The 26,737-nt window shown below is 37.3% G+C and overlaps 3 protein-coding genes and 1 pseudogene across 8 annotated transcripts in view; 3 read left to right on the forward strand and 1 right to left on the reverse strand.

Annotated features, from left to right (window-relative positions):
• dph7 (diphthamide biosynthesis 7) overlaps positions 1-3,511 on the forward strand; it is a 12,522-nt gene extending 9,011 nt beyond the window's left edge. Inside the window, exons 8-9 of the mRNA XM_016541617.1 lie at positions 2,171-2,343; positions 2,838-3,511. Of these exons, the coding sequence (XP_016397103.1) occupies positions 2,171-2,343; positions 2,838-3,259 (595 nt within the window). The 3' untranslated portion in view covers positions 3,260-3,511. The remainder of the gene's footprint in view (positions 1-2,170; positions 2,344-2,837) is intronic.
• Positions 3,512-4,194: 683 nt separating this feature from the next.
• On the reverse strand, positions 4,195-5,468 carry mrpl41 (mitochondrial ribosomal protein L41). Of its 3 annotated transcripts, none has more exons than XM_016541596.1 (2): positions 5,233-5,332; positions 4,195-4,816 (listed from the first exon to the last, which is right to left on the reverse strand). In XM_016541596.1, the coding sequence occupies exons 1-2, from the start codon at positions 5,325-5,327 to the stop codon at positions 4,381-4,383; spliced, it is 531 nt and encodes a 176-aa protein (XP_016397082.1). In that variant the 5' UTR covers positions 5,328-5,332; the 3' UTR covers positions 4,195-4,380. The 3 variants fall into 3 exon arrangements, with proteins under 3 accessions (XP_016397082.1, XP_016397083.1, XP_016397081.1); XM_016541597.1 differs by having other exon boundaries at positions 5,189-5,332; XM_016541595.1 differs by lacking the exon at positions 5,233-5,332 and adding an exon at positions 5,347-5,468 and having other exon boundaries at positions 4,198-4,816.
• A 2,054-nt stretch (positions 5,469-7,522) lies between these two features.
• LOC107730705 (patatin-like phospholipase domain-containing protein 7) lies at positions 7,523-16,881 on the forward strand (annotated as a pseudogene).
• A 3,229-nt stretch (positions 16,882-20,110) lies between these two features.
• The window catches only part of LOC107730716 (EMI domain-containing protein 1-like), a 75,061-nt gene continuing 68,434 nt past the window's right edge, over positions 20,111-26,737 (forward strand). For all 4 annotated transcript variants that reach the window (XM_016541603.1, XM_016541602.1, XM_016541605.1 and 1 more), the window contains exon 1: positions 20,111-20,676. In XM_016541603.1, the coding sequence (XP_016397089.1) occupies positions 20,513-20,676 (164 nt within the window). In that variant the 5' untranslated portion in view covers positions 20,111-20,512. The remainder of the gene's footprint in view (positions 20,677-26,737) is intronic.

A 26,737-nucleotide genomic window follows, 5' to 3' on the forward strand; every position in this document is an offset into this window, starting at 1 on the left:
CGCCTCGTTTAAACACGCCCCCACATGTCTACCTCACTGTGTGGGAAGATTTGCATCATCATTTGGTCACATTTGTGAAATTTCATGGGCAAAAAAGGTCCACTGTCTATTGTCAACAGTGCTTGAAGTGGAAAAAAAAGAAGTGCCGGTACTCCCTTGTCAGAAGTGCCGCTACGCACAAAAAAGTGCAGGTACTCTAAAGGCTAAAATATAGAAGTGCCGGTTCTGCGTACCGGTGCGTACCGGCCCACTTCAAGCACTGGTTGTCAATAGTGTAGTGGTTTATGAAGCACTCTTCACAGAGACATTGCTTTCAAGCCAAGCAGCTTTCTGTTGGGTCCGTGTACTTTTGCGTCCATTCATTCATTCATTCATTCATTCATTCCATTCGTTTTTTTAACTATGATGAAAAAAATGAAAAAAGAACGGTTGTTGTATTTTTAAATGCTATGTTGAAAACCAAAATTGTACAAACAAAATGCTGCCCCAAAAAGTGAAATATTGACTTTTTTTCTGATTTTTGTTTATGACTTTTTGCACCTTTTAATTAACATTTTCAAAATGCACAAATTAATATAGAACAATGTCAATTTTACAAGTTTTCTTTGGCGAAATTATTTAGAAGTAATGCTTTTCACAGACGTTCAGTTGAGAACTAGAGCCGTTTCTGAAACAATGCAGAGACCTAATACATTAGAGACCAAATACTTTAAAATCTGATTTTAAAACAGACCTTTATCATCATGAAATTATATGATGGGGTATAATGTTGTCATAATTTATGTGTGCTATCTGGGTCACCGTATCAGAGATGGTCGCTCAAAGCATGTACAGTTCATCGTGTTAGAGCGCTATACACAGGAGGCTTTAATATGGTAAATATATAAATATAATATATAAATATATACAATTATAATTTCTCTTACTTCTCCAGATACAGGCAGGCCCGGTTCCAGAATCAAATCACTGAGACTTCTGAAAATAGTGAGGGTGATCTAGTCTTAATGTAGCCTACATCTATTTTGCCATATTTTTGCCTTGTCTATTGTTATGGTTATCACTATTATTGCATTGATAGTGACATCCACATATAAATGCCGCATTTATATGCCGATGTCACTCCTGAAACTTTGCAGCGTGTAAGCGGTCACTGGTCCTCTTAGCATCATGAAAAACAAAACTTATTCCGAATGGATTGTAACCAAGAAAGCACGCAAAGAGCACTCCGCTTATAATCAAAAAGCGTCGCTCGTTTCAGTTTATCGTGATCTCACAAAGTTCCGTTATAATCAATGAAGCTGTACACTGCACAATGAATCTCTTATTTACATCATGTTACACTTTGTTTGTTATGAGACTCCCGAGCATGCAGCACTGAACAAAACTGTGGTGTTTTGAGTGGATTCTAACTTAACCCTTTAAACCCGAGACCCCCCACGAAAAAAAATCATAATCAAATTACTAAGCAACCACTGAATGAAATAACACAAAATAGGTATCATTTTAAAGCTTAAAAACACTATTTAATGAATGTAATTATTTTCACCTCTTCAACGAGTGCCAAGTAGTCCCTCTAAAACGGAGTGTACCATGGGCGGGACGCCCCCCTCCTCTGCTAAAAATTACTAATCATATTTTTCGAACCACTGCCTTGATCAACTAAAAATGTATATCATTTGAAAGCTTAGAGTTTGAACTTTATGTATGTGCATGTAGCCAATTTGATGTAGTGCTGAGTTATTTGCTGATAAATTAAAAATTATTTTTTCATAATTTGCTAAATGTTTTTCACTCTATGTCAAAAACATCATACAGCTCAGATAGTCATGTGTCACATCAGTAGCGCGAGAGGGCGCTTATGGCGTCTGTATAGAGACGCTAAAAAAGCTAGAAATTAAATGTAGCATTTATATACATTAAAAAAACAAGCTTTATATCATTTTTATGATTTTTTATGAAATATGAATTTTGAATAATAAAAACTGTCTGCTTATTCTATTCATCAGTGTTTGAACCATTACAGAAAAAAAATGCATTTTCCATATTTCATTTCTGTGTTAAAAAATGAAAAATGAATGGACGCAAAAGTACAGTTGGCCAACGGCAAATTCACTTGACCACACAATATTTAATCATATAACAAATGTACATGTTTTTGTTCCTCTTGCAGCTATGATGAGAACTTGTTGCTCTGGGATGGGAGGAACATGAAGCAGCCCTTGAGTGAGACTGCAGTGGGTGGAGGTGTGTGGAGACTCAAGTGGCACCCCAGTCAAGAGCACCTGCTGCTAGCAGCATGCATGCATAATGATTTCCACATTCTCCACTGCCAGAAAGCTATGGGTAAGAATTACACTCACTGATGTGCCCCTTTGTTTTGTTTTTTTATTCAGCAAGAATGCATTAAATTGATCAAAAGAAACAGATATACATGTTATTTCTATTTCAAATAGTGTTTTTTTTTTGTTTTTGTTTTTACAAAACTGTATCATGGTTTGCACAAAAATATTAACCAGCACAACTGTTTTCATCATTATTAATAATAAGAAATGTTCCCTGAGCATATTAGAATGGTTTCTGAAGGATCAGGTGACACTGGAATAATGGCTGCTGATAAAATGTGCTAAAATAGAAAACGGTTCTTTTAAACTGTAATAATATTTAACAATATTACTGTTTTTACTGTATTTTTGATCAAATAAATGCAGCCTTGGTGAACATAAGACACTTCTATCAAACATATTAAAAATCATACTGACCCCTAACTTTTGAACATTCTTGATTTTGAATTCTACTCTTTATGCTTTTTTTTTTCTCCCTAATATTCATGTTTGTAGAGGGACAAGATGCACCATGCCCAGTTCTGGCCTCCTATATTCTACACAACTCCTTAGCATATGGAGCAGACTGGTCCAGACTCCCCCTAAGCAACTCCACACCCCCATCTCCTCAAGAACCTCCCCAAACCAGCGTTGGGCTCACAGAGTCTGGAGGCCATCTCAGGATCCAGTATGAATCGCCCACTGGCAGCTTTGACACCTCTCTGGAGGATGACTCGGGGCGGTACATACCCGACCAGTGTTCTTTACCAGAAAAAAGTTCAATTCCAGACCCCTTCACCAGCCCTGCTAGAGACTCCCAGTCTCTGTCCTGCCTGATGGCTACCTGCTCCTTCTACGACCACATGATGCACGTGTGGAGATGGGACTGGAGCCCAGAGGAACAACAGAAGCCGTCTGAACCCGCCCCCTCTTCCTGAGCACAGCCGATATGATGGGCTTTAAAAAGCTTTTAAGTTGAGGTTATTTGGACCTGCACATTTCGATGCATTGTGTTGCTGTAACATCTACAGTATTGCTTAGCACTCAGTATATGCAATTTTGAGATACTCGATCTTTATTTCAACTGAATGTCAATTTCTGACTATATATTTTAGCTAGAAAATGTAAAGGACCTTTTCTAGTTTTACATTGAGAACCAGACAAAGACCTTTTATAACAAATAAACCATAACCCTATTAATAAATACACGTGTCTACATTTATTTCTTTTGTAAAATTGTGTTTCTCTAAGGCTGGGGTTTTACTTTTTTTTTTTTAAATACCCCCAAATATGATTATACCTTTGCAAGAGACCCCCATCCTAAAATTTAAGAGGCATCTATATGGTTTCTACTTGTATTATAAAAAAATGTTATTATTATATATCTAAAAGACAATATTTAGTTTCTATTTAGGTACACAGTCTTTTTCTTTTCCTAATCACCGTAGTACTGTTTTATTAATTTACTCTATTTAATCAAACATTTGTTTAAAAAAAAAAAAAGTCTAATTTTATATTTTTACGTTTTTTATTATGTAATCTATCATCTTTTATGATCTAATGTATAATAATATTTTTTTTACAGCATATGTCTAAAATATTATTTGGAAAATATTCCGTTTCTTGCAAGTTGCATAGTTATGTTTTCTTTTCCTAATCATAGTGCTGTTATAGTACTATATTTATTTATTTTATTTACTTATTTATTCGAATCCATTTATTTAATCAAAAGTTTGTTTATTCATCTATTTTTTTCTTTTCTTTACTCATCTAATTGTCATTTTTATTGAAATCTTATTTTTACATTTTTCTGTAAAAATTTCTATTGACCCCAACCCCAGTTTGAAAGCCGCTGCTTTGTGAAATTATTCACTGGCAATATATCAGTTTTGCTAAGGGTTGGACAATTTTCGTTCCAGTAGCTTTTAAGAATTTCCAGATGAAGAGCTAAATATGAAATGGTTTTAATTTTTCATGACTTCTGTTCATTGAAAAGTTGAAGAAAACATCACACACTTGTTTACAGTCCATCAGCAAATCACTGAAACACAAAGTCCATTTAACGAACAAAGTTCCTGGGATGCATCTTGAACAGCTTCCCCTCTTGTGTTTTCTCTAATCCATATTTCTCAAGATTCTCCTCATTGAAAACCCCTTCTTCAATGTCTCTCTCGATCTGTGGGGCCACCACTTGATTGAAGAGCATCTCTGGAGTCATGGGCTGCTCTGTCCCTGATGGGGTCTTGTATGACACATACGGTTTCAGGTTAAATCCTTCCAGATTGGGCACCACAAACTCTGGTATCATGGCCTGTACAGGTATGAACTTTCTGCTGGAGGTGAGGACTCCAGTGGGTCTGGCGCCTCTGCTCTTGTAGAATGTCCTGGGCCCGCGCTTGCTCGTGAACTCAGCCATTCTGTCAGCTCCTCTCACGAGCCCCCGCACCAGAGCTGACAGCATCCCCATTTTACAGTGATTTAACTGCAGCAACAACCTGTTCAGAAATCATTTTATTTTAATTATGTTTAGAACAATTTCATAACATTACTTAGGCAAATTAATTATATTTTTAACAATGTTACACTATATATATATTTCTCATTGTTTGAATGAGATATAAACTCAATACAATTTTACAGTAGTAACAAAAATTGTAGTATTTCTGTTATTTGGGCATTAACTGGTTGCAACAGTATGTTAAGAAGGAGTTACAGCAGGTGAACTGATGCTCCATGTGCAGTTGTAGGTTGGCAGTAAGCGTGAACATTGTAAATATTAATACATATTAACTGTCATCATTAATCAATTATGTATCAAGAATGACAACAAAATTAACATCTTGACATATTTTTAAAGGCCGTCTTACTTTTTAGAAACACTGGCTCAAAATGAAGAATGAAAGCTTATTACAGTTGTGCTGTCAAAACCGTTCGCGATAAAATAATGAAAACGTTGCTGGCCACGTATATAAAGTATAATGTAATGAAACATAATGTAGAAATCATTAAAAAGACACACACTAACCTTGAACAGTGTGCTACTGTGCTTTCAAGAAGATCACACTGTAGTCCCACGTTAAGCGTGGTAAAGAAATCCACTGTGATTGGCCAGATCAGCATGGAGCGAGCCAGTAGGAGCAGCGAATACTGATTAGCGGCTTGGCGTTCGTCCTCGACAGTGTTGCCATGTTATAAGTTTCTTTGGGCTTGTTTTTATATATATATATATATATATATATTACTGAGTCGCAAGTTGCATAGTTTTTTTAATTATTAAACAAATATATATATAAAAAATATTGGAATTAAAATATATGTATAATTATTAAAAAGACATTAATTTGCAAAAAGTTGCAGTTTATCATAATATAGGTTTATGATAGAGTACATCTCTGATCAGTGAAATTAAGCAATTCTCCCTCCTCCATAATCCAAATCCCCAACGTAAGAAACTGGGCTCGTTTAGGCTTAGTTTGGGCCTGTTTAATAGGACTGTGTGGATTGTTTTCTTGAAGGATCTGGCTAATCGGTGGGGTACTGACATCGTGAATGGAATCCTTGGGAGATTTTAAAGTGCATTGAGAGTGACAAAAACAGATTGAAAACGCCGTTCCTAAGGTATTTTCCATTTATTTATTGACATTATTTGCATGTATGATCTTCGCGTTATACAACCACATAATGTTTTTACAATCTTGTGATTACAGTGATTAATAGTGTATTTGATTACAAGTGCGTGTTTACAGCCGCGGCTTGTGTGTAAACAACAGAACTGTGTTTACCTCTCTGACCCAGAGCCACATCCCTCCTGCAGCCCGGCCTAAAGCAATCAAATCCTCATTTCCAATGTTTTTTCCTGAAGAAAGATTAGAGGTGAAATACAGTACTATTTGATGGTAATGGTGTCAACAGGCCATCATGACTATGTGCGGGAAGATTCAAATTGCAAATATTTTCCCATCACATTTGTTGCTATGACACATTTTGGAAAGTGTGCTGCTGTTGTATGAAGTTTTAACTCATATTTAGTAGAAATAGGTGTTAATGCTATTTTAATAAAGGGGTCATATGATGCTTTTTTAAAGATCATTATTTTGTGTATTTGGTGTAACAGAATATGTTGACATGCTTTAATGTTCAAAAAACAAATTACAGGGCTGTACGTTAACTTTTTTTCACATAGCACTGGTGCTACAGAGGTTGAAAGTTTTGTAGCACAGGCCAAAAATTTGTAGCACAAGTATTAAACGTCTGTTATCATGTCTGAAAACAAACACAAGTAATGGAGTTCATCACTTAAACAGGCACTGATGTTCCATACAGAGCACAAAAAATACAAACCATCACAAAAATTATTTTAGACAAAGTTTTCTTAATTTGCTAAAAATGGAAGAGTGCAGAAACATAACACCTCTTACACCTTAACAAAATATAAAATAAAAAACAATGGCAGACATTTAGGCAAAGTGAGCAAAGATAAAAATCTTTGTCATGCAAATGGGAGCAGACAAAAAAACACGACAATGTGAAAAACACATTATTTTTCAAATACTTTACATTATTGTAGGTCCTCTATGCCCCACCTCTCTCAAACGCTTCGTTTTCTACAAAGTCCCTCCTTCTGACAAGCTTAGTCTGCTCTGATTGGCCAGCTGACCCAGTGCATTGTGATTGGCCGAACACCGCAAGCACTCGTCGGAAATGTAACGCCCCTTACCATAATCGCGAGCTTCATCTTTCAAAATAAATGTTGTGTGGACATTGTGAGTTATAAAATAAGCATGATGTAGATAATTCGATTTTTAATTTGTGTCAAATGTGTGGATTTCTACTTTCTCCTTACTGTAAGATATGGAAGAAAAAGAAGATGTGCGCAATACTATATATCCGGTAAAACATACTAAAGAAAATTTTTGTTTTTGATTTTAAACAACTGGCTAACACCCAGTGAATGTGAGTGTTTGTGAATGAATAAATACATATATAAAGCCAGGCTATTTACTATTAATCATCCTTCCTGCTAAAATGATCTGCAGTAGCTACACTTCTTAAAGAGACAACCCCATAAGAGTAAACTGGACTTTGTCCAAAAGTATCTGTCTTGTAATTTACACAGTGAAACAATCATTGACCAGGACTGTGTTCAGAGAAGCTCCCCATTTCCTAGATCAACCTCACCTGAGATTGAAAAAGTAACCGTTATGTTAGCGGATTTGGTCCTATTGGGCTAAATTCGCATTGTGGTTGCTCAGGCTCTCTTTTCCTGTGCGGTGTGGTTTATAATGATGATTTTGTTGTGTTTTTGGGTATTCTAGCTAGTGCTGCCATCTGGGAGTGAGATCAAGGCTCGCATGCAGCACTTCATAGAGGATCAGTTACAGAGCTCCATGGTATATGACAATTCCACCTGTTTTAGTGACTCAGTGGTCCGAATTGTTTGTCTTACAGACAAGCTTTATTAATGTCTTTATTGTCATTTCCTAATACAGTGGACTGGTGTGCTGATTGGAGCTGCTGTTGCAATTTCATTTATCAGTATTGTTGCTTTTTTCTGCACAGAAGATACGAGTCTGGTGAGTGTGACATTGTTGATGATTTAATGATTTTGTAAATGATTTTCCACAAGTGCTTCTTCAATAAACATAATATGTGAAATATGAAGTTTTAAGATTTTGAGTTTTTCATCAACTGTTTTTCCTTTGATTTTCCAGGAGAAGAGCAAGCTGAAGGTCCTAAATATCGATTCAGAAAAAGAGACAAAGTGATGTTTTATGGCAGGAAGATAATGAGAAAGGTACCAGAACTTGTTACTTTAGATGGAAAATAAGCTACCTTGTTACTTGTGTTACTGTCAACAAAACTATGGTTAATACGATGGTCATGAGATGATTTTTGCAGTGTTGTTATTTGTGGCCATTCAGGTCCAGACCTTGTCCTCACCAGCCAACTCAGGTCCAGTATCTCAAAAGTGAACCAGAAAAAGAACAAAAGTTCTATCAATAGCTCGCAAGTATGTGGAAAGTCACAAACCAAGAAAAATCACACATTTAAAAGCAAAGCCATTACCATCTAAACATCCTATCCATCTCTTGATCAGAATCCTGCGTATCCGAAGGGAACCACCAACACTTCAGCCGAAAGAGCCTCCACCTTCACTCTTGGAAGCAGATCTGACTGAATTTGACATGCAGAACTCTCACCTGCCCTCTGAGGTCCTGTATATGCTGAAAAATGTGAGGTTGGTACCTTGTCCCGCCATCCTACAAGAGATATTGATTCTTTTCCATAATAAACAGTGCATAGAATTCAAGCTCCAGTCGTCTGGCAGTGCTGTTCGGCAGCTAATGTGTTGTGATCTGTGTGTATTACAGTATTTATTACACTACATACAGTGGGTACGGAAAGTATTCAGACCCCCTTACATTTTTCACTCTTTGTTATATTGCAGCCATTTGCTAAAATCATTTAAGTTAATTTTTTTTCCTCATTAATGTACACACAGCACCCCATATTGACAGAAAAACACAGAATTGTTGACATTTTTGCAGATTTATTAAAAAAAAAGAAAAACTGAAATATCACACGGTCCTAAGTATTCAGACCCTTTGCTCAGTATTTAGTAGAACCACCCTTTTGATCTAATACAGCCATGAGCCTTTTTGGGAAAGATGCAACAAGTTTTTCACACATGGATTTGGGGATCCTCTGCCATTCCCTCTTGCAGATCCACTCCAGTTCTGTCAGGTTGGATGGTAAACGTTGGTGGACAGCCATTTTTAGGTCTCTCCAGAGATGCTCAATTGGGTTTAAGTCAGGGCTCTGGCTGGGCCATTCAAGAACAGTCACAGAGTTGTTGTGAAGCCACTCCTTCGTTATTTTAGCTGTGTGCTTAGGGTCATTGTCTTGTTGGAAGGTAAACCTTAGTTCCAGTCTGAGGTCCTGTTCTGTCAATATGGGGTGCTGTGTGTACATTAATGAGGAAAAAAATTTAACTTAAATGATTTTAGCAAATGGCTGCAATATAACAAAGAGTGAAAAATGTAAGGGGGTCTGAATACTTTCCGTACCCACTGTATGTTGAATAGACCATTACTATCATATCATGTAGGAAAGTCAAGCTGTTCCACTAGTCTCAGTGGCCAGTGTTGTAGGAGAGGCCAGTCCAGGCAAAGGACTACGCAGACACTCACAGACAACTGAAGAAATTACTGAAAAATTCCCACAGAGGTCAACGGACCATTACAGTGACACAAGTCAGATGTACAGAGGAGAGGGTATGTTTGTGTATGTAGTTGAATACAAATATTTGCTGAGAATCATTTACGTTTAAGGCAGATTTTTGATTTGTATAATTTTGTTCAAACTTTCCTAATATCCAAAAAAAAAAGAAAAAAGATCACTAAGATTTATAAAGCACCCTTTATGTCTTACTTGCTATTTTGTTTTTTAAGATGGTGGGAATCATCATACAGAAAGTCCAACTGCTTTATTCAGGAAGTCTCGCTCACTGTCAACACCTTTTGACGGCACCCATGGTAGTGCTTCTCCATGCACCTTTTGCAAAATACCCAATACTGATTTGGACACTGTACATAATGCTTTTCTACATTCATAATGAACATTTTTGAGTGTGGTAATGTGTGCTTATCTTACAGCAGGGTCTCCTGACTACTATATGACCTTTGATAGAGCAAGCATTACAAAAGAGGAAGCCCCTACAAGTCCTATTGTCATTCATAAGGTACCTTGGCGTAATTTTATAACAGAAAAAGACATAAACTGTCCTTCTTTTTCCTCACATTTGTTTATATTCTGTATATCTCACATGTGCATTTGCAATGCAACATTCTCCTTCAGCTGTGTTTCACTACTCAGACGCCGGGGGGCAATCCAGCCACATCCACCATTGTAAAGTTAATGCCATTTTCCAAGCTGCCAAGAGGGACTTCCTTAAAATTATTCAGCTTCAGGTCAGGCCACATTAATTATATTGTTCTAATGAAGTAATAAGTTAAATGTAATTATAATGTTTGGAATATTGCGTATTATGTATTATTTATGTAATATAAAAATGTAGCTTTGTGCTTCAGGACCCCAGTCTTCTGGAAGATAGGGTGACTCTGAGACAAGTTAAGGCAGGTTCTGTTGTTGCAAGCGAGGGAGACCAGGTAGAAAGTTACCTATCACTTTGACTCCCCTTCATTTTTCAGTAATAGTGTAATTATCAATTACAAATCACACGTGAATCCATTTCTACTTTGTGTCTGTGACAGGATGTGAGCGTGCAGTTTGTCATCTCAGGAACTCTCCATGTGTACCAGAGACTGATTGACAGAGAGGACGAAACGTGTCTTTTTGTGGCTCACCCTGGAGAGATGGTGGGCCACCTGGCTCACCATCTATATGCTAGTGTACTGCTAGTTGACAAAATAAACTTTTAGAACATATGATTAAAATGTAAAAAAATATTATTTAGAAAAATTATTATTTAAAATAATTGAGTGTTTAAACAAATGCTGCTGCAGTTTCTGTCTGTGAAAGTGTGTGTTTGATATTAGGTGGAAGCTTTGACTCGTTTGAACAGAGCCACTACAGTCCATGCAGTCCGAGACTCTGAACTGGCCAAACTGCCCGAAGGAGCTCTCAATTCTATTAAGAGGAAATACCCACAGGTTACACCATATCCCAAAAAAAAAAACACTCATTAACATATCTCATAATATTCTATTGCCTATATTAACATGTCACACTCCTTCATAGGTTGTGACGCGCCTGATTCATCTTCTTGGGCAGAAAATCTTGGGCAACATGCAGCAAGTGAATGGTCCACTGTCAGGTGTGTGATTGTGAAACATTTCTATGTATTTGTGTTTTGTATTTTCCCTAATGCACATTAATGATCTTCACAGTGCGCAGTCTGGGTTTTCACACCCCAAGCAGTAAGTGGGACGCAGGTAACCCAGCCGCCAATCTGTCTACGGTTGCCATACTGCCTGTGTCTGAGGAGGTGCCTTTGACTGCCTTCACGCTGGAGCTGCAGCATGCTCTCAGTGCTATTGGTCAGCTATTGGTCTCTTTTCCCTCCTTAATTTGCCTCAAAGGAAAGCTGATACTAAGTTGACTGTCTTAACTTATCTTCTTTATGTTTTAATTAGGCCCCACTTTGCTTCTAACCAGTGACATCATCAAACAGCGCCTGGGTGTTGCAGCCTTGGACAGGTGAGCGTTGTATACTTGCATACTATGCACTAGAAGTGTGTACCTCACTGGTAATGGGAAAAACATACTTATATTATTTAATAGTATGTATAAAGACAGTATGCCAGATTTGGGCACACTACCACGTCATAAATTTTCTTGATTTCACAGACTTCCTTTGTAGCGTTAGCATCTGTATGTATTGTAGGTGTTAACATCTAGCTAAATTCATTTACCTTCAAAATCATTATGGCCTACTTACCTTTTAGATTCATGCATGCAAAAACACTGAAGCAACTTTTGCATTCCTTACCATTTTTCTGCAACTGAAAGAGTCTAAAATGACCACTAAAAATTCCACTGACTGGAAATCATATATCATCAAGTCACCTTTGACATGCTGTTTTCAGTGGACTATGGTTTGGGGAGCACTAATTCTAATGTCGCATACCATTTAGAATGGCTAGTATGCAAATTGGAATGCATTTTTTTTCCAGTCACATTAGTCAAACGTACTGTTTATTTGATTTATTATTTCCTTTTCAGTGTTCATGAGTACCGTTTATCAAGCTGGTTGGGTCAACAAGAGGACATCCACCGGATTGTTCTGTATCAGTCTGACAGTTCTTAACGTTGCATCAGACAGGCGGACTGCATCATCATAGTGGGTCTGGGGGAACAGGAGCCCACTGTGGGAGAAGTCAGTAGTCATTAAAATGGTTTTGCCTATAAAGAAGTAAATACTACTTTTGAAGCGTATTTTTAAAATCATGTACTCACATGAGATGAAGACTCCAGTCATATCAGTAGCCTAATAAAAACTGATCTATATAGAATGGAGGGGGATTGCCTCACATAGACATACATTTCTGTTTGGTAAACTGAGCTTTTTGGCTCTGTTTATGGTATCAGCGGGAGCGTATGCTAGAGAGCAGTGCTGTGAGAGCTCAGAAGGAGCTGGTCCTGTTACACCGTGAGGACGGGCCTCCACCCAGAGGCACAGCAGAATGGCTCAACATGCGCAGCTGGATCTCTAGACATCTGCACCTGTCCTGCCCCCACAGGGTCTTTTCCAGGAGGAGTCTGCCCAAAGTGGTACCTGTGTTAACATTCTATTGTTGTTGCAAATGTGAATGCTATTATCATGTCAAATCCATCCATTTCCCAAATGACAAGTGCAGTGCAGATTTATTTTAGATTGCTAAAACTAAAACCATAAAGCAGTTGATCACCTAAAATAAAATGAAAATTAACTCAATGGTACTAAAATATAACTAATCATATGTTGGGTCGTGGGGATGCTGCTTTCTCGGGCCATAGGCAGGAAAACATATTAGCAAATTAACCTTACCAAGCATAAAACTAATAATAATTAACTATTAAAAGCTTTAATAAAAAGGTATGTTTGGAGCAATTTCTTATTGCCAATGGAAGTAGGTAATGAATCCCATACCTTTGGAATGGGGATTATGACTGTCAAACAAGATTTTAAGGCAAGGATTGCAGTGAAAAACGAGACATTTCACACAGTTCAAGCAAAGCTATCGAATGGCTTCAGACAACTAGTGTTTGAGTTTTATAGGCTATTGTGACTCATTTATGATGCTGTATTCCAGAAACATTCTAACTCTGAATCTTATCATATCTGTTTAGTAACCATGGTCATTTCACTGAAGAAAGAACTTTTCCAATCTTAAATCAGGAATTAAGAAGTTTCTGTAATGCAGCTGGACCCCATCCACTTTTATTAACTGAATATTCTTCAAAACTTTTTCTGTGTGATCTGATCTACTCATTATCATCTCTTATCCGTGCAAACTCCCACTGTCCTCTTCTCCTGTCAGAGAGAGATGTATCAGCGGGTATTTGAGAAGGCTCCCGACCGACATTCTGACTTCTCGCATCTGGCTCAGATCCTGACAGGCAACGCTATCGCTCTGGTGCTGGGAGGAGGGGGGGCCAGGTACAAATTTGTCTTCCCCTTCATCACCAGTTATTCTGTTCCACCTCAATCCATGTGGCCTGCTGCCAACAACATTTCTCACATACATAATCTAGTAAAAGCATGTTGATATTAGTAGAACGTTGACTTCTTCCATCATCTGTAGTTTAGTTGTCTCTTGAACTATTTATCCTTTGCATTTATTAGAAGTTTGAATCCACTTAGGTTTTGTAATTTTGTGCCCATCAACTAATCCTAATTTTTGTCATTTCTAACTCATTAGTGTTGTATTGGGGTTCACATGCTCAGCATGCGTCTGTGTTTTCTCTCGATGATAGCGACTCTTTGTCTACTCTCTGTCCCTGCCTGCTATCAGTCGTAATCAGCGACTTGTTAAAGGTGGGTCAAAACATGATATATAATGGGGAATTAAATGCCTAATCTACTTCACGTAGTGGTGACAATTTTTCTGTTGGGTGATTCTGTAACTGCAATTATATATATAATTGTCTCTGTGGTATACTTGAAATCTAGACTTTTTAAATCTTTCGTACAGACTTACGTATGATGAAGTATGTTTGAAGGTGAAGTGTGTAATTTTTATATGACTAGCAGCATGAAATGGAATCATAGGTTTCCCAAAATCACCCACCGCCCTGTTTGCTCTGCCTCTTGTCAGTCAAACACTAGCCCCGCCCTAAATTCATGCCATTGGTTGATCCAGAAGTTGACACGTCACTCAAGCAATGTTTTCAAAGCATCACAGGACCAGTGTTCACACTCATTCAGAAAGTCAACCAACAAATGACTGACTTTTAGTTGTTTTTACACATTAAACAGTGATGAAATGTATTGTTTAATGAAAATTATCCACTTTACCTTTAAAGTGCTTTATAAAATGATACTAATATCACACAATGCACAAGTAAGTACTCTAAGCCAATGTGTGTATATGAAAACACACTATACCCGCAGAGGCTGCTCTCAGGTGGGCATCATTCGAGCATTGAGTGAGGCGGGGATCCCTGTGGATCTGATTGGTGGCACTTCCATCGGTTCCTTGATAGGAGCACTCTATGCTGAAGAGCGAAGTGTCAGTCGTATGACTGTTAGGGCACGCCAGTGGGCCATGGTGAGACCTTTACGCAATGAACACTAACATTCATACAGTACATGTAGAACCATGAATTGAGTTTTCTTTTTCTTTTTTTTGTGCACGACAGGATTTTGGATCCATATTTAAGAAGATCACAGACTTGACCTACCCAGTGACATCCATGTTTACTGGAGCATCATTTAACTCCAGCATTAGTGGAATCTTCCAGGACAAACAAATTGAGGTTCAAATTGTTAAACACTTGACTCAATACAAACTATTTTAAACATAGTTATATAAACATCATATTCTTATGTAAGTCGAAATCTTGAGCATATGTCTGTCTTTTTATTGTAGGACCTTTGGATCCCATATTTCAACATCACCACAGACATCACTGCCTCCTCCATGAGAGTGCACACTGATGGTTACTACTTTATCTCTAAAACTTGTCATCTTCATCTTTCATCTTTTGTGACAGAGCTTAACATGTACACTCTCTTTTAGGCTCTCTGTGGAGATACGTGCGTGCCAGTATGTCTCTCTCTGGGTATCTTCCTCCTTTATGTGACCCTAAAGATGGACACTTGCTCATGGATGGAGGCTACATCAATAACCTACCTGGTTAAGTGTCCTATTGTACTCTTAGGCTGCAAAATTAGATTTTTTACATTTATTATAGGTATTACATTTATAAGTTTGACCTGCTTACATATACTCACCTAAAGCAATATATACTGTATAGTAAATTTCATCTGTTAATAATCATTTATATTGTCGCCAAATGTAGAATGTCCTGTCGCCCAGCTCTAAACTGCTAATTGTGAAATGTTAGCTGTCATGGTATTTTAAACATTACATTTCTGTAAAGCTGACACAGCTCGCTCAATGGGTGCCAAGTTGGTGATTGCCGTTGATGTTGGCAGTCAGGATGAGATCGATCTGACTAATTATGGAGACTCTTTATCTGGATGGTGGCTGCTCTGGAAACACTTGAGCCCTCTTACAGAGAAAATAAAGGTCAGAAGATATATGGTGATGATTTAATATGGGATTTATTAGGGTTATTCAATTACAAATGAATAACCATTTCAATTACAAATCCCAAAACATTTGTTTGTGTGTCTATTTCTACAAAAATAATATAATTACATATTAGACATAATAATAATAATAATATGTATAATATATATATATACTTGCTGTATATAAATATTTGTCATATTTATCTGAAATTTAATTATATCATATATATTTATATTATATACAAATTTGATATTTTTTCCTTTTCTTTCTTCATTTTAAAACCTTTATACAGTGCAATATAGTTTTTTTTCTTTTTAAGCCCTTATAAAATAAAAAAAATAAGTGCTTCCCATCATTACCTTACTCCCTTGCATTCACTGGTCAAAGCTTTTTCATCCAAAAATATGCATTTTTATGGCTTCATATCCTCTAGGTGTTGAACATGGCAGAGATTCAGACCCGTCTGGCTTACGTGTGTTCTATGCGTCAATTGGAGATGGTAAAAGACAGTGACTACTGCGAGTACCTGCGACCTCCCATAGATCGCTATGGCACATTGGACTTTGGCAAATTTGATGAGATTGCTGTGAGTGACCTGTCATCATCTTATAGAAACTTCTGTTGCCTTGGCTTTGACTAGCAATTACTTTTTTCTGTTATTGCAGGACGTTGGCTACCAGCATGGGAAGACCGTGTTTGACGTGTGGTGCCGGAGTGGAGTGAGGGAGACAATGCTCAAAGACCAACATCAAGAGGAATTCCACAAATCCAGGAGCACTAATGCAAGGGAGTTCATATAAGCGTTGCTTATTGCAGCATTAGGCTGTTTCCTCACAAACTAATTCCCTGATTATCTGTCATTTAGGTAACCTGTCCCAATGCTTCTTTCACTGATCTGGCTGAAATAGTGCCCAGAATAGAGCCAGTGAAGCAGGCTGTGGTGGATGGTGAGAAATGGTCTCCCGATCCCTCTCCAGGCCCTGATATATGTCATCTCAGAGGATAGATCTCTGTATTAAGTCTTCTGTCTATTTGATTCCGCTTTTCTTTTCACATTTCTAGCACTGATGAGCCTTCAGAACCGTGGGGGGATGTTACTAGTGGGAATAAGAGGGGCTGCTTTGTGTTCACTTAATTACAGTCCTAACATTTCTTTCTCTAGATTAGTTTCAAGCAGGCATCCGTACCAGCTCCCATCCGAGGCTTCCCCCAGACCCCTCACTTGCGGTCCTGTTCAACAGAACATTCTCCAACAAAACCTCAAAGAAAAAAAGCATATCAGTCAGGTTGAGGGATGACAGATTCTAACTTATGTGCCTATATACGTACAGGATATATGTATGAGATCATAAATTTTAAGAGGCTTGTCTTTTCATGTCCGATCTGCATATGTTTATGCTTCGGTTTGGCACATTTTTCATACATAACCTGTGGGTCACCAGAGGAATTCAACCCATTCTTATAGAACTTGATATATATATTTCCTGCTTCTGAAGGCTCAAAGTTTGCCCAAGAAAAAACAAGAGTCTGTGGAATTTTTTTTTATCTGTATCAAATAGAGCAGAAAGGAACTTTTCCACCTGGGATATCTCCACCTTTTTAATTCTTACTCTCCTCTTTTGTCTGAGTTTGGCTGATTCTTTGTTCTCCTTGTTATAAATAGATGAATTATGTCCAGGTGAGCCGATTCTTTATAATTAAGTGGGACAAAGTCTTTCCAACACAGTGTAGAGAACACACAGGCAGCTTTGCCAACACTAAGTTTAGAACAAAGTACCCTCTTCTCAGCAAATCCTTGTTTCAGGAATGTTTAAAGTGCCAACAAGTGCTCAATTTTTGGACCAGGAACTCCATTAACAATAGAGGTTATCACAAGGAACGTTCATTAGGGGCAATTTTAAAAGTTTACACAATCAATTCAAGGCTATAAAGAGTGTGTTTAACAACTCAGATGAAAAGAAACGGGAAATAGAGGAAATCTTTAGTTGGAATGGTAAATAATCAAAAGGTGGCTTAATTTATAGAAATATTTCAGGTTCAGTACAAGTTAAGCTCAATTTTCAGCATTTATAGTATAATGTTGAAAGGAAACGTTATTGTATTGCGGTGAGGCACTTAGTGTAGAAGTGAATGGGGCCAATTTTTAATGGATTTCAAAGCAGAAACATGTTGTCTGCATAAACCACAAACCCTTTCTTACAGTTGACCAAGTGAAACCTTTTCAGATAATCTGTTTCACTCTGATGTCATCATAATACGGAAGAAAATATCTATTGCTACTGCCATTCCATTGCAACTTTAAGGTTGTTGCTGTAAAGTTAGTCATTTTAGAGTTTTAGGCATTATTTGTTTTGGAAAAATGTTGTAAAATTAGATAAACTTTACACAGAAATAATTAGCAAGTAATTTGTGTTTTTCACACTAAAATCATGTTAACATATATTGTTTACGTCTCATGGCTATGCTTTTGAAACTGAGTATTTTAACATTTATAGTTTGGTTCCATTGACTTTTATCTCACTATAACTCAAGTTGAAATTGCTATAAAATTTTAAGTCAAGTCAAAGTCAAGTCAAATTTATTTGTATAGCACTTTTCTCAATACACAGCAGCTTCGCAGAAAATCATGATGTTAATGATTGTAATTTCTTAATATCTTCATGCCTTATAGTCACAATTTAGCAGATTAGAGCTGGGCAATAATTTGCATTTTACATTTTGTTTTCAACATTATAATGCCGCAACAATGTCGAATGAGCTTTACATTTCTCAGTAGAGAGATAAAGACAGGATCAAGCTGCAAAACAAGAGACCAAACAGTCATGTCACACACTCTCTCACTGTAACTTTTTTTTTGCTTCTTTTTGACCGGATCTGGCAGCAGGAATAAAGCCTATTCAATAAAACATTGGATATGATGCACTAATATCTACTTTCCATTGTCAGTACCTCACATTCTGCTAGTTCATTTTTGCCCTTCATTTTAGTCAAATTGTAGTCAAACATGTCAAACTATGATGAGTGGCATCCCCTCAACACCTGCAGATCTTGGCCGCCTGTGTGATTGATGCCCCTGCTCCGTGCTTTGCTTATTTCTCTGGCTGTCAGGGGGTCCGCCGAGCGTAGTCACCTCGACCTCAGATATAGATGAGTGGGCTGGAGTCCATCCTGCCTGCTGAGCCAGGTGTTTAGCTTGGACGTGGACCACAGTTTTGCGGTTTTCAGAAACCAGGCAGAGGAGAGGTTAGAGTAAACCATGTTCCAGAGGTTCTCATTCTGTATCACTCTCTCCCCTTGCCCCGTTCTGGATGCTATCCAGACGTTAGACTGTGCTTTGTCTTCTGGAGGAGGTTTTCATGTTATGGCAGTCGAATGACTCATTAAGCCATCTGAAGTGTAAGCTTGAGAAGAGGCGAGACGAATGCTGAAAAGCTGAAATGCTTTAGCACTTCTTATGTTTATTTATCGTTTATAATGGGGGTCCACCGAATAGCTAATAAAAAAAAGACTAAAAAAGATTTTCATAAAATGTTGTCAAGATTAACTGTAAAACTCATTTGAAATGATCTTTAGTATGAAAGGCATTATATGAAGGTTCCTTATTGGCACCTGCACTCTTTACCTTTAGGGGTACAACAGCTTGTCACTGGGGCAATAACATGTACCTTATTAACACCTATTCAAAGTACTTTAAGGTGCAAATATGCAACTTTTAGGGATAGATAAGGGCAAAGTTGCCCCCGGGTACTGCAAGTGACAAGATGTTGTGCAAAAAGTGTACCTTTAGGGGTACATTTTGACAGCATGGCTCCACAATGAACATGGAATCTTTCCATTGCACAAAAGGTCCTTGGATTATTAAAATGTTCTTCACTCAAAGAAAAAAATAGTTCATTTGAACTGTTAACTGAAAGGTGGAGTTTATGAATAAATATAAATTGAAAATGTTTCTCATAAGGTTTACAGTATATCTACCATTACTTCATTAGAGAAGAGAAAATGAAACACTGTCAACTTAATGTACAGTAAATGTTTTCCAGATATTTTTTGTAAAAATGTGCTTTGGCATAGGTACAGTAAATACATTTTTACAGCTCTTTTATTTTTTAAATATTGATAGCATTTGTCTTGGAAGAACATATTGAGATTATATTATGGAGATCATATTGACTTTTGATTGAAAATTTTTGTTTTCTTGGTCATTTTTTGAGCATAGTTTGAGACTCCGATCGCTTCTGAACCTCTGTAGGAGACAGGTGAGGTTGCTTGAGAAAAATCTGCAAGACTCCGAATAAGTATTGCTTGGAGAAACAGCTGTCATTTCTGTGGGTAGTGAATTTGCTTATTAGCCTTTCTGTCTCTTTTTCTATTTTTTAAAAGAGACCAGTATAAATCTGTTTGTTTCATGTCGAAAAGTTTTCACTGGAAGAGCAGGGAAGGAGGAGTGCTGCATGTGTGAGAGGACAGAGGGAGAGGGAACTGGGCTGGGTGGAAAAAAAACTACACGGGCTGTGGGACACAGGGCGACTATAAAACAGCTTTCTTGCCTATTGTGTTGATGTAGTCAAGAAATACATGCAGTAAAGTACAGAGACGGAGATGGAGGAGTGAGGCGGGACCGGTTTGTGTGGCTGCTGAGAAACGTTTGTCTTGCGGGTTGCGAGCAAACTTTGTGAGGAGATTTATTTGTGGCGGGGTCTGCCGATGACAAACAACTGAAACTGTAACTGTCGTGTTTTGAGACGCAACAGTGCACATAAACAACATAAACTTTTTTTTATTATTTTTATGCTCGAAAAAGAAACGGCAGTTCCGAAATTATTCTTGCGAGTCGTATATCTGTTCTCTCGTCACAGTTTCAACATAAGCGGGACAATATTAGGAGAGGTATCTTGCTGACTAGGTTTCCGTGAAGTTGACGCGGCTGAAATGGGAGCGCGTGACGGGCGCTCGGTGTCTGCGGTTCACCGGAGCTCTTTCCTCCTGTGGACGCTGCTGCTCATACTGTGGCTGACCTGCGTTCAGGGAACGTGGGGACCCGGAGTTTACAAATACCAGACCGGGACAGCACTTCACAAAGATCAGTCCAAGAGGTAAGGTTTATATGACATGACAGAAGTAACCTGTTAGACAGAAGCAAATCTGGTGAAAAGTTGACAGTTGAAGTTTTACATTGTTTCAAGTAATGTTCGCCATTTATTTTTTAGTTTGCAGTCAATTATAAACTTCAAGGGGAAAAGTACGTTTTTATACAAAGTTTTAAAATATTTAAACAAGAGGCAACGCCTTCGTAAATGAAGAGCTGAGATCAGTAAATTCATATTTCAGTGTTTTTAAAATTTCTGTCCACATTCCTGGTTGGAAAATCCAGTTTAAGATTTCAGCTGTGTGAAAACCTAGTTGTAGCTGGTCAGTAACAAGTTAATAGGCCATCTTGGGCCAGAATAAATCTGGTAAACACGGTGTCTGGTCAGTTAACTAATGATCAGCTTGGAACAGCTAGAAACCAGCTACCATGTTCCAAAACACAGATACCAGTTTAAGATTGACTGACTGATTAATAAACTATTAATCAGTTTTATTCTATTCAGTTTGTGCTTCTACCTAAATGCAATGCTGATTTCGCTGCTCTCCACCTAATGTGCCTCCTGTTGTGAGTCTGACAGTCTGTTTCCTAGTTCCTGAGATGGGGGAACACACATCTCTCCTGTCTATACCTTTGTCCATGGTTTATTCCATTTAAAACATGCATTAAATAGATTGGTATCACTGTCTGGACTTATTCAAACTTCAACTCACTCATAAGGACAGAGAGCTTTTGAATATTTGCATATTTATGGAGTCTTGTTGTCAGGTTTATATTTAGGCAAGTTTTTTGAAATGCTAAATCAGAAGTAATCAGCAGTGTTTTTTTTTATCAGTATATCATCCTTTTCATTTCCCTCCTCTAGTGCTGGCTTTGCATGTGGTTGATTAGGCTTTTTTTGAGACATAACAAGGCATAACAAATACAATTAGACAAAACATACAACATGTAAGCTCTCCCTTCTGTCCAGACCTCATCACCTTGACTGACCTGTGACCACAGCTAATGGCCTTGATCTGACCCTCATATCTTCATGTAAATATTTACTCTATTTGGGTAAATGGCTTAGAGTTGTTATGGGTGGGATGTTTGGTGGAGGGCCTCTGAAGTACGTAGGTTTGGAGTCGTCTTTGCTCTCTGGACTAATGGTTTGATCTCTCACCCCCTCCTCCTATCAGTCACAGACTGATGAAACAGACGGTGTTTACTAAACACATGCAGCTGCATCGTCTGCATGCTGTGAGAGGGAAGTTTATTGCACTGCTGTCTGATGATGCAGTGAGGAGAGGTCACAGACATCTTTGAGATGCCTTGGATAGGCAGCACTGTTTACTGAGAGGTGCAGTATAACTGTTTTATAGTTTAAAAAGCCATGTGAAATACTCAAGATGCAGTTGCTTTGAATTTACTAATTAAGTTCAGTGAATTTAGTAAATCAAGTTCAGCCTTTCTTTTTTTTTTTTTTACATTTAAGGGGATAGTTTACCCCAAAATGAAAATTGTCCCATGATTTACTCACCTTCAATCCATCCTAGGTGTACAGGTGCATCTCAATAAATTACAATGTCGTGGAAAAGTTCATTTATTTCAGTAATTCAACTCAAATTGTGAAACTCGTGTATTAAATAAATTCAATGCACACAACCGTAATCTCTAGCTTCCGCTAAATGTCGTACATGCGTTCACAAGAGAGTGGCGTCCAGTGGATGACGTAAGACGTAGGCGTATGCTAGTGTCACGAGAACCAAGTTTTGTTTACAGCAAAGGAAAACCAGTCTCCTCTTGCCTTATATCAACATTTTTCTTTAAAAATCCTTGTTTTGTACTTCTAATTTGTGACCAGTGTTTTGTTTTGCTCTCACCACTGCTCTTCTGCGTTCTACACTTCTCATTATAAAGCTTGGAAGAGCCTGGACATTTTTAATATAACTCTGATTGTGTTTGTCTGAAAGAAGAAAGTCGTATACACCTAGGATGGCTTGAGGTTGACTAAATCATGGGGTATCATCTCTTTTAAGGAGCAATTTCTTCCTAACCTTATTTATAAAAAATTACTTGTTTTTGCAACCTAGTCATGTTTTTAGGTTACCTGGCAAAACATATTTCATTGTGTGTCAGGGCTGCTTGATTGCGACAAACAAACAATAAATAAATAAATAATCATGATTATTTTGGTAATTACAAAGATCTTGATTATTTTATGCAATTACTTGTTGACTGTGGAAACATTCATTTATCGAATATGTAAATTAGATCATAAAAAATAATATAAAATATGTTGTAGTGCATTTTCACAACCTACTAAAGACTTATAAACAACATATGCTCAACATTTTACTAACTTATTCAACATATTCCAACATATTTTATCTTGATTGTCTTGCATTCAAAATCATAAAGTTTTATTAATTGCCCTAGTGTGTTTTGTCTATAGATTAATAAAAGCAAAACCAATTCATTGTTGTCAAAAATTATGTTAACATGCATATTAGAAGTTCAGTTTCAGTATGACTAAAATAATAATTTATCTTTTAAAAATGTTATTTAAATGCTGTATCTGACTAAAATTGTGAAGTCTGACTAACAGACCTACAAAATGTGATTGTAGCATGGCTTTTTGCAGCATTTATACACGTTAATCAGACAACAACTGGCCTTGGCGTTGTGCATTTGCTTTGAAAGATGCACAACATGTATTTAATCCTTCAAATATTTGATTACACATTATGTTGTGTATACTTTATACTGTAGTTCGGCTACACAGAATCTCACTGTACATGAGTTAAAACTGCATGTCGATGTACTGTATAGATGCCTGCACAATTTAGTTTCCCACGCTAGAGCACAGAGGAAAAGTTTATTCTGCTTTCTAAAGCATCACTGGGAGAGGCTGAACAGGCATATGAACTTTTACCATAAATCATAATTAACCCCGATCCAAGACAATGCCTGAAACGTAAATGTCCTGAGAAAAGCCCCTTAATAATATCTGTCTAATTAGGGGCCGAGCGCAGTTGGGGGTTAAGTCAGCAGCTATTTCCTGTTCTGCTCGGCTTCACTGCCCTAGAGAGCAGTGCTCAAGGTGGGAGTGTGAGACTTGGGGCCCCAGAGGGACCTTCAACTGCTGACCCATCAACACCATCCAACATACCTCTACCCTCATTCTGCCTCCACGAAAGCAGTGACTCTTTGATGCTTAAGTGTTGCTCCGTGGGTTATACACATTAGATATATTTTTGTTTACTTTATTTGTTTTTCTCTTCTGCATTGTAAGTCCATTGCAAATTTTTAAAAAGGCAGAGGAAATATTTGTTTTTAATTGACACATTTATATGTTCTGGGGATTCACAAACATCTGTATAAGAATTTGTCAAGATACTTTCTATGAAGTTTGTAAATGTCGTTCTTGAAAAATTCACAAGATATTAAGCTATTTTCTTAGAAAAAACATTTTTTTCTTAAGAAGAAAATGACACGCTTTGACTGTGTGGTGGTTCTCGAAGACTTTCTGTTCAACTTAATGAAAAACACTAATAAAAATAAAAAAAGTCACTTCACGCATAATCATGACATGATTACTCAGTGGTATTTCTTTATAGTATTATTAGAGGTTATCTTAACTTTACGAGGTTATTTACAATGGTTCTTTTCAGGAATTCAGATTCTTCTTAAGTTTTGTCTTCAGAATAATCGTAAGAAAAAAATTAAGAAATATTTTTGGAAATACAAAATATTCTTAATTTTATTCCTAAGTTAGGAAATAGGAAGAAAATGGCAGTTAATAAAAATGTTATTCTTAAGAATGTTTCAGAATTTCAGCCCCTGTTTTGGAAAATAAGATCTTCTAAACAGAAAACAAATGCTGCAGCACTCTCACATGTTGTCAGATGTAAATCAACATCATCACATGAAACTCAGATCAATCAATCAAGGAATCGGTTTCACTGTGAGGATAGAGATACTTAGGGAAATATGCACTGATCATCGTCATGATCTATGGGTGTTTCTGTGTGTGCATTCACTCATCCATATCATCCGCTTCAGGGCTGTTTATCTTGTGAGGCTGGTCCTTAAATCTGACCCTGGAGAAGGACTGTCTCCCACCATGGCCTTTGACCTGTCCTTTGAACCATTCTTGAGCAAATCTCAGGGACAGAAGAGGGTTCCTGCTCATTTCTGCTTTGCTTTGTCGTTCTTTCTTTCTTTTCTCTCTTTTAGTACTTTTTGATGCTTTCTTTCAGCAGCCCATTAATCTTATTCATCCCTCACTGTTTTGCCTAGTATTGGACGTCATGAGCGCGGCCTAATTGGGTTATCCCAGGAGGGCTTCATTACTGACCCGATGATGAAATGCTATCTTTCCACCCGTCCTGTCCAGCTGCCACAGCTTTCCATTGTCTTCTTGTTCAAACTTAATTTATTTGCCTCCAGAGTCAATAATCTTTGTAGTCTGTGCTACATTGCAGGAGTCAACATTTGCGTCTCACGCATTGTGTGTTGAAAGCTAGCATTCATGCTTTAAATGAAGCGCACTGCTTTTCCTTTTGTCTGAAATGAGTCAGTTTCACGATCTTTCCTCTGGTTTGTATGCATGTGTGCGTTTTGCTGCTTTTATTTAATAGCCTTGGCTTGTTTGCCGCTCGCTGCGTGCTGAGTTGCACTCAGTCCAGCTCTGTGTGATTCCTGCCATCCCTTTCTGATTTGAGTTATCTCCCCCTTACAGTCTCTGCGATGATCTCTGTGCTTTGCAGAGTTATTTATTACGTTTCTGGTCCCATGTGTGTATGTGAGGAAGAGAGTCAGTTTTTCAATCTGTTGGCCAAGTGCATGTTAATGCCAGTGAAATGTAGCATTGCTGGGCTGTTGAAAGCTTTCACACCTTTTAACTGGACTTGTATTACCTACCGCATATCTCAGGCACAATGAAGCTAGAAGCAGTATTGACGTCAATGAAGCTTTCAGTGCAATGTGTTTTGAACAGGCCAATAAATATGATGCTGTAATCGCTTGTGCTTCAATTACCTTCATTTAGAAAGAAAAGTATGCAAGTACTCATTTAGCAGATGCTTTTATTGAAAGCAATTCACAGTATACTCTTTACAGGGATTGTCTAGAGTCTCAGTGGATCATTAACCACCGCACCACTCTGGAATGTAGTGGAATGTGGCACGGAACTAAGAATGTGGTGGATGTGTAAAGGATTAATTATAGAAAGGTGGCTTTAAGACAGAATTTTGTTTGTTTATTTCCATGTCTTTAAGCATCAGCCTATCATTGGCCTACATTTAACAGAAGTTGAGGAATCAAATTTTGTAGTGAAGTTTGTCAGTCAGTCCACAGTCTACAAGTTTACAATGATACAATCTTGCATTCTTTATTCTGCACTATTTTTTATTTAAATAGTTAAATTGTTCATTCAGGTCATGATAATTAATTAGGTTTATTATTTATTTAGTTTAAAGGTGCCATAGAATGCATTTATACAATATTTTAAATTGTTCTCTGATATCTTCATAGAAGGTATGTGGCTTAGGTAAGGGCAAAAAATCTCCAGAAACGGTTTTACATGTCCATTTACAACCCTAGGATTTGTCCCTAGAATGAAATGGTCTGTTTTTACCTTATTTGGAAGGGATTTAAATTGCACTAAATTGTTAGACCTGATTTATTTGTTTATGTATTTATAGATTTTTGTTCTAAATTGCTCTAAATGAATGTGTTAAATTGTTAGCCGTGTTTTTTGTTTATTCATTCATTCTAAATTGCACTAAATTAATGTGTTCATTTTTTATTTCTTTCTTTGTTTGTTTTAGTTTTAATTGTATTTATTTATTCATAATGTGCTAAATTATTAGCATGGTTATTTTATTTTAAAATTGCACTATATTATTGTGGTAGACTGGTATTTTGAATGTTGCAAAACATTCTGGAGCTGTCATGTTCACACTGACCAAAAAGCGTATTTGGTGTTTTTTGGGATTTGTTGAAGCGGTGTGAACCTTAAAGAACCATATAGCCAAGTTAAATAATTTGTAATGAAAAATGATTCTTGATGGCTCTTTATATCT

Source organism: Sinocyclocheilus rhinocerous, unplaced genomic scaffold, assembly GCF_001515625.1.
Source record: "Sinocyclocheilus rhinocerous isolate Xijiao unplaced genomic scaffold, SAMN03320098_v1.1 scaffold3595, whole genome shotgun sequence".
Lineage (NCBI taxonomy): Eukaryota > Metazoa > Chordata > Actinopteri > Cypriniformes > Cyprinidae > Sinocyclocheilus > Sinocyclocheilus rhinocerous.